This window comes from Alligator mississippiensis, chromosome 4 (genome assembly GCF_030867095.1).
Source record: "Alligator mississippiensis isolate rAllMis1 chromosome 4, rAllMis1, whole genome shotgun sequence".
NCBI lineage: Eukaryota > Metazoa > Chordata > Crocodylia > Alligatoridae > Alligator > Alligator mississippiensis.
Genome location: NC_081827.1, coordinates 117,986,863 through 117,995,216, shown reverse-complemented (window position 1 = coordinate 117,995,216; position 8,354 = coordinate 117,986,863). Strand labels below are relative to the sequence as shown.

Below are 8,354 nucleotides of genomic sequence, written 5' to 3'. Positions count from 1 at the left end.
GAATCAGTAGCAGAGCCATAAGCAGATCCCAGGTCTCAGGATTCACAGTCTGCTACCTTATCCACTGGATCATGATGCCTCCTACTTCTTAATTGCTGCTGCATGTTGGCCCAATAGCTTCACTGATATATCTCTAGTGGGACTCCTCAAAGCGTTTGGTGATGAACATAATAAGGGTATTGATCCTTCTTTTACTTGGTTTCAGCCAACCAAAGTAACCTGTCATCTGCCAAGTATTACCAAAAGATTTTTAAATTGTGGGCATAATTCGCTCACTGACAAATATTTACTTGGAGGAGTTGATATGACTATCCACAGCAAGCAGACCTTCTCATCTAACAGCAAATGCTCAGTACACATATCAAAATGGGTACCACTGGGTAGGAAGGAGACATGGTTTATTATCCTTGTCTGTAACAAGATTGAAGCGCTGTACAAAGTTATTAATCCACAGATCTATTTCCTGGTCTCAGCTCAACCCATGCATGTGTCCATATCTTGTCCCACACTCACCTGCAGGGAGAGAGCATTCCTCTGTGAGGGTTTGCCAACTAGGCCCTGTTCTTTGCGTTTCTTGAATTTCCGGAAATACTCTTGGATCAGGAAAGTGGCATAAAACTTCCCAACAGTCACCTCGTCATCTGAATAGGGAATATTTCCAAAAGCAAGCAAACAGCTCAGTTGAGACTACTGCAAGATCTACAGTCTTGCAGTTCAAAGAATCAATACCAGGAACCATGGAGAAAGGGAAACATCTGCTCCTAGTGCATTGGTATACCAGGTTGAAGAACCATGTACGGTATACAGGGTTTTAAAGGTTTTTTGGGGGAAGAGGTATCCTTCTCCTCTTCACATAGATTAGTTACAGTGGTAGAACACTTATTACTGCAGTGCCACCCAATGTCTTACCATGTTATAGAGAAGTGGTTCCTGCTTTGGTTACATGCCCCAGTTTACTAGATAGGGCCTCAGTGTCCTGGTAAGCTCCCACTGGGAGATTAGTACCTGGTCTGACCAGTGGAACCTGGACTGCTTCAAACCAAGGGACAAATCATATGGGTCCTGCTGTCCCCTTAGTCAGCTTACTTTCTCATCAAAGTCAATGCCTCAATTCCTCATTCTTTTTTTATTTAGTCACAACCCACCTAGATTCACGAGCAGTTTCTTGGGGTTTGATCCACAGAGTTAAATAAAAACAAGAGCTAAACATAAGCTTGAGGATTTTTCCTTGAATACCATCTCCTCCCTGCTACTCTGGTCTGCAGCTGCATGGGGATCAGCAAAGGTGCTGCACTGGTGACCAACATGATGTCTCATCGTTAAGACAGAGTCAATGTTTAGAAACTGTCAGTGAGTCTAGAGTAAGCTATGTGAGTGGTGGAGAGAAGGAGCTGGTACTGCAAGAAGGTCAGGCATAGGGGAGAATATGCAGTAGAAAATGGAGGCAAATGGAAAAGGACAAAGGTCATGTCATGGACAAAGTCATTATGTGTACTCCAAAAATGTGGGGGAGCCAGTACCATAGGAAGAGCAATGCCAGCAGTGGATTTGAACCAGGCACCTTCACATGCGGGGGCAGGGGGGAGAGGGCACCAAATCAAATGGAAGAAATGTTCAATAATAACGTGTAGGGGCATGCTCTTCACATGACCTGGACTAGGTGCCAAAATGCCTGCGAGTGGCTCTGAGGGTGGCTAAAGCTCTGGGGGTGGCTATAGCTGAGATGCTGGCCCACCACATCTACCTGGATCTCACAGGTGTACTAATTGAAAGACAAGGCTTAGAAATGCACAGAGAGGCCATGAGCACCAAGGAAAAATCCTGCTCTCCACACATCATTGGAGAATTGTCCATTTAGGGCCTGGACAGACTACACATTTACACTGTTGCAACTGCAACAACCCTGGTGTGAAAAAAGTAGTGGATAGAAGACACAAACCCTTAAGCCAGAATAATTTTTGCACAATCCATGGAATCGCCTCTGAAAGAATTAGGAGTAAAACTCAAACCAGTAGTAGTTGCAGTAGTTTAGGTTTTGTCTGTTTGCATTCATCCTAAGGAGCTATTACCTGCTTTCTTGCTGCCTAAAAGCAAGGCAGTAATAGTCACCTATTCTGTGAGCTACACCTGTCTGTTACTGATCTTGGTGTAATTGGCATCAGTGTGCAAATCCAATGTGAATTATCTTGAGGAGTATATTCATCTGGCCATGCCCTTAGATGTGCTATTTGGAACTATACTGTTCTTCTCTTCTCCCCAACTTGCCCATCTCATCTCACAACCTGTCCATTGAGACAATTACATATTCATTGGCACAGACTGGGTCTGCATAATTTCGAGTCAGGTAAGTAGATACTGTTTCTCAGAGCAAAGTGTGCCTCCCAATCAATTTACTCTAGGGATTGCAAGGTGCAGTACAGATTGACAGGAGTGTGGACAGACAAAAATCAGATAAGAACTAGGTGGGAACAGACACAAAAGGGCCCATGTGCTCACCGCCAGCTGGGGGCACGACCTGATCCAGCAGCTTCATACTGGTGCGCTTCCAGATTTTCTTTATTATTGCTCGCAGTTCCTCATTAGCTTGCTCCAGGTTACCTGCCCAGGAAATCAGTGGAGAGAGGAATTAAGCCAGCCCCAAGAGAGGAACAATTTCACACGTAAGCCACAGCACCTAAAAAAAGGAAAAGGGTGGAGCTAGAGTCTGAGGGTGCTTCTTTTTACAACAGGAGAAAGCTTCACAAACAGCAGGGGCTCAACAACCAGATCTGGGCAATGGGATTATCTGACCACTGCTTACTCCATTGTAACGGGTAGTCTCATTCCTACACATGCAGAGATTCAGCAGCTTCTCTCATCTCCCTACAGACAGAAAGCTAAGGGAGCACACTTATTCAGGGCATTGCTGACCATCTGCCCCTAGTTGGCACTGGAGACAGCTTGGCTGAAGAAGACAGAAAACTGCAGCAACATTTTATTTTATAAATGATCATGAGGATGGTCTGGTCCAACACTTTGAGATTCTAGGGAGGTCCAGGGAAATCAGAGCACAGTGACAGGACAGAGAAAGGAAGAAGAATAGCCTAGTGATCAAAGCTCATCTGGGAATCAAGAGACCTGGATTCTACTTCCAGCTTTTTCCTTGGAGTTCCTCACTTTACTCTCTGCATGACAGTTCTCCCTTCTGCAAGCCATACACCAGTGGTCTCCAACCTTTTTAAGTAGGAGATCACTTTTGGCATTTAAAAGCAACCCAAGATCTACTGTGCACTGCTGCCACCCCCTTTCCCCCCCTCCCCAGCAGGTTAGTCTGTGGGGAGGCGATGGGGCGGCAGATCGAGGCAAAGGGAGAAAAAATTATTTGGGGGCATGCCTCCTCAGCAGTCCCACCTGGCTGGGGCCCCACTCAACTTACCCCTGCTCTTGCCTCTGCAGCACTGTGCCTGACCACAGGGGCCTTGATCTAGCCCCTGACCCTTCCCTCCCCACAGACTGACCTGCTGGGCTGCAATGTGCACGTGCATGCACATGGGCACTCAGTCCCTCACCCCAGCCTTGGATCAACTCAAGAGCCTCCGAGATCTACTGCAAGAGGCTCCGAGATCTACCAGTGGATCGAGATCCATTGGTTGGTGACCACTGCCATACAGACTCCCTCCGTCCCTAACAGCAGTGCTAGAGTCTGAATTGCACTGCATTTGTGGAGTGCTGAGAGAAGATACTCCAGAAAGGCAAAATGTTTCTAATAACTGACACAAAGGGTATTTTCAAGATATTCTTTCTTCTTTAATGAAGAATAGCTCTGAGACTCTAATAACCTCAGTCTGTGAAGTACACAATTGTGGCATATTAAGAAACCTGAAGGGACCAATAGTTACACTGTTTTATATCACTCCCTTCCAGCTGCCCGTCTCCCAAGTTACCTACCTGGGTACCCTGACTCTCATGTATATTCATTCTCCCATGCTATTCCTTACACTTGAAAGTCCCTTTTCTCTCCTAGTGCATTAAGCCACCTCCTCTCCTTTGTGAGTACTCTACTCCCACAGTGTCTAACACTGGTAACCTCAGTGAGTTCCCACACCATTAAAACAAAGTAAGAATTGTGTTCAGCACTACTCCCACCACCATCTTGTGCTTCCCATGTCCATAATATTTGTCTGTCTAACATCAGGCCCAATTATATAAGCATCAAAGATAATAAGAGTCCTCTATCAAGGTAAGCCTGCAGAGGTATACCCTTGGACTGGAAGCTCATTGTGGGTAGGACCTGCAAGACAGTCCAGCCTATCACCTCCTACTGCTTAGGAGGCCAGCAGAGGGTGAGGGGCAGCTAGCCAGTTCAAATGTACTGTTGGTTCAGATTCCCCGCCCTAGGAGAATCCTCAGCTTCTTCTCTTTCAATGTTCTTGTTCTCCCTGGTTGGCATTGGAGGATTCTGTAGGGCTGAAGATTTACATTTCAAGACCATGACATAAGGAAAAAAAAAAAATTACTAATCATCAGAAATGATACCACAGATGGCACCAGTTTTCTGGATGATGCTCAGCAAGAAACACTGTTCAGTCCCTGGGAGGTGTTTTTCATTTTTACATATCTGCACTGCTTCTCATATCACACACAAAGTGAAAAGCTGGGATTGTATTATGTATGCGATACCCATCTGTTATTTTCAAACCCAGCGCATTTCAGTACATCCATTTTCCCCCACAGTCAATGAGGATGTTACCTTCAGTTTTGATCCTCAGTGCTGTTCTGACCAATGCAAAGAGAGTAGCATTAAACATGACAGTCCCATCACTATTTAGTGGCATATTCATGGAGACGAGGCGCTGTGGGGCAGGGAGAAGAAACATAGAAATCATGCAGAGTCAGTGCACACTAAAAATGGAAATGCTTTCTCTCTCCAGACCTTTTTTCCCAGATTTCCATTCTCTTCTACTTATGCAGATATAGCCCATGTGCTTGGTTACACAGGTAAAGGACTCTTCATATCATTAGTACACTTGAAAGTGTCTGCCCAGAGGACTCTCAATTATTGCCATATACTATAAGTATATCAGGCTCAGTGTGGATAATCCTTCCTAGGCTGGGATATAATCAAACCTTCATTTTGCCCAGTAGGAAGTAAGTCTTTACCTGCTATACACCTACACAAGCTAGTATTATATTGCAACAGCATCAGTATTTTACATTTATATGACATCTTTCATTCCTAATAATTAAGTGCTTTGCAATCTACCTAGAAGTCATTTTGCCCACTGCTGAAATGCAGCCATCTCTGGTGCAGAGATATTTAGTAGTACACAACAAAATTACACGATAGTTTTGGGCATGAAGTTTATGTCATGTGCTATTGAAAATGATGGGAGAATTTCTGAGTCAGACGGCATCTAATACAGGGATGTTTATATCTTTATTTTTGTACTAAGAGATCTATAATGATCACAAGGCCCTGATTTTACAGCTTATCCCCAGTGGTTTCATTAGTACTTTGTCCACTAACACACATCATACAATAGTTCAGTGATGAGCTGAAGGGAAGTGTCAGCCCCTGAATCTCCAGCACCCCCTTTTGCAATTACTGGGTAACAATGATCTAACTAGATCCTGCTCAGCTTGGCAAGAAAACAGGCTAGAGTGTCTGGCCATAAGTTACTTCTGAAAAAACTATACAAAACTTTACAACTCTGAAGAAGATTCACAAACAATTTCACATCCTATAAACTGCTCTTTCATTTGGAAAAAAAATCCTTTCTGGAGGATGGATGTTTATAACCAAAAATACATGGAGGAATTACTGCTGTTTAATTTAGACTAAGTATTTAAATGAGAATGAGGTACAACATAAGGAAGGAATAACATATTTCTGGTACCTTGGTTACTGTAAGGAAAAATCTTAAAGATATTTCCTCATACCCATCTGTCCTTCAGTGATCTTATCTATTTTGTCTGTTTGTTTGTCTGTTGCATGCACATAATTGATATCAGCAGCCTATAGTTACATGAGTGCTGTCTTAGACAGTAGGGTGATATGACAAATGAGTTCTAACCAGACTGCTAAAATGTATTTATGTCATTGAACATAAATAAACATTGGCTGCAGTCTCTAAACAGAAGAGTCCCAGACCCATCCCAAACACACCATAGATGGAATTATATTATACAAGGTTAAGAGTAAACCCATGATATTCCCAGCTTCCTCACTAGGGGGCAGCAGATTTCCTCTGGTGGGTTTCTCCAGCCTACCACCATATTTCAATTATCATTCCCAAAGGAGCATGTCTATAGCATTTATCACTATCTGTACTTGAGACTTCCTATACTAGGAAATGTCTATAAATTCTAGCAAGCTGTCTATCATGTAAGCTAACAAGATTCCTGACTAAAAACTAATGAAGCAGCATGCTAATAAAACAGCACGCCTCACACTCCCTAGACTTCGGATCAGTGGTTCTCAACCTTTTTAGACTTGAGGAACCCCTTTGCCTTAGTTTTCATTTTTTTCTGATTATGGAAAAATGACAGGGCAGTTCTTCTGGTGCAAAGAAATCAGAAAGACCACAACAGGTCAGAATGGTTTGAAGACTAAAGATTCCTATTTAAAATCTCTTGTGAATCGTGTGTAGATGTTTGTAGATCTAACAGAGCTAAAAGAGCTAATATTGCATGACACCCTGTGGCACCCTTAAAAGAATCACATGGCACCCTGGTTCAGAATTGCTGTTCTAGATCAGTAGTGCTTGACCTCCAGCTCCTGGAGCCATGTTATCTGGCCTACAGGGCTCTCCCTGGGTGTGGACATTTAGCAGTGTTTGGAAGTTTTAATTGCCAGCACTCCCTTGCTGCCAAAATTTCCAAGCCCTGTAGGTCAGATGACATGGTCCTGCATGCTGGCCATGCACTGGGCAGGCACCACGTGTCAAACTGTGCCCTGGCCAGGCCAGCTCTGCTTTTTGTTGGATTGGATCTTGGCTGGGCCAGCTCCACACACTGGATTGCGTGCATGGACTCGATTAGGCCTGCAGACTGATTCTGTAACACTAATCTAGCCTGTGTGGCCAAAAGGTTGGGTACCACTACTCTAGCTTATCAGGAAAAGTGAGTATATGGCCTACCAAGATGCAATTTGTTGCATTTATGCTTCCTCTTTCTTTCTCTAACCTTCCCCTCATGGCACTGTCTTACCTTGCAAGCCACTCTATGAGGACAGAGCTTCCCAAAGCCAAGTGGAGGCTGAATCCTCCGGAGCAGTGTCACCACATCAAGGTGTTTGATCCGTCCCCTAAAGAAGAACATACAATAAGGGACCAACTACTGCAAAAAGACCTGCTGGTCCACCTGGATACAACCTGAGTGCCAGATGAGGCCTCCAGTCCAAGATGGTTGGAACTGCTCCATTTCAACCTGACATGGCAGATGTGGTTTTACAGTGGCTCTTCTACTCAGCGCATCACTTAGGACTTGAACAGCACTGATTTAAATGTTACTGTGTATAGGCAATACACCAGTCATTTTATACTTGAGTCAATATTTGCAAAACTGACTGTGGATTTTGAGTACCTTAGTTTTTGGGTGCCTAGTCTAACGATTTGTTCTTTCAAAATACTTAATTGCTCAAAACCCATGGCCTTTGTAAAGAGTATTAGAGGAAGGGTTTGGCCTTTTTTCCTGGAGCTCTGATCCACTATCCTTCAATTCTTGTTACTGTTCCCATCCATTTCTGGGGCCAGTGACCAATACAGAGAATGAAGTCCCTGACTAACTCTGTAAAACTCATTTGGAAATTTGCTGTTGTGCTTTCCAAAATTTGTAGATCACTCACCACTTAAAGGGACTGACTCTCAGAAAGGGGTGGAGGATGGGGGAGGTTTGCCAAAGTTAAAGTGGGAATTCAGGTAGGCAGGATTTAGCATGGATGTGCAGAGGGGACTGAGAAAATATGCCCATTTGCAGATAAGAAAGAGCAAGACAGATCCCTTTGTCACCCAGCTCCAAAACACACAGGTCTAATCATACACCTAACAGCCTTGGACACTAGGATCTATAGAATTAGCAAGAGGTCTTTAGGTGGGCTTAAAGTACATGTCATTTGCATGTGCTCTAAAGCTTCTTCTCATTGTCAGAGTGCTGTAAACAAATGGGGTTTAGTGTAAATGAAAATCATATCTAAGAGCATTTAAAAGTGAGCTATATTGATACACAAGGGTCAAATTTCCCTGTTGGTCACACTTGTGCAGCTTTACTAACTTCAGTGGTGTAACTGAGGGAATAATTTAGGCTTAAATGTGTACTACAGACACTCAGTGAAGGGGGTTGGTGCCAGCACAACCACAGAGTGGCTGTCATGAAGT

At 43.8% G+C, this 8,354-nt stretch overlaps 1 protein-coding gene across 2 annotated transcripts in view; it reads right to left on the bottom strand.

The window, feature by feature from the left end:
* The window catches only part of CACNA1C (calcium voltage-gated channel subunit alpha1 C), a 774,332-nt gene that overhangs the window by 18,195 nt on the left and 747,783 nt on the right, over window positions 1-8,354 (bottom strand). For both annotated transcript variants that reach the window (XM_059726516.1, XM_059726515.1), the window contains 4 exons: window positions 7,189-7,285; window positions 4,730-4,832; window positions 2,497-2,598; window positions 514-641 (listed from right to left, as the gene is read on the bottom strand). In XM_059726516.1, the coding sequence (XP_059582499.1) occupies window positions 514-641; window positions 2,497-2,598; window positions 4,730-4,832; window positions 7,189-7,285 (430 nt within the window). The remainder of the gene's footprint in view (window positions 1-513; window positions 642-2,496; window positions 2,599-4,729; window positions 4,833-7,188; window positions 7,286-8,354) is intronic.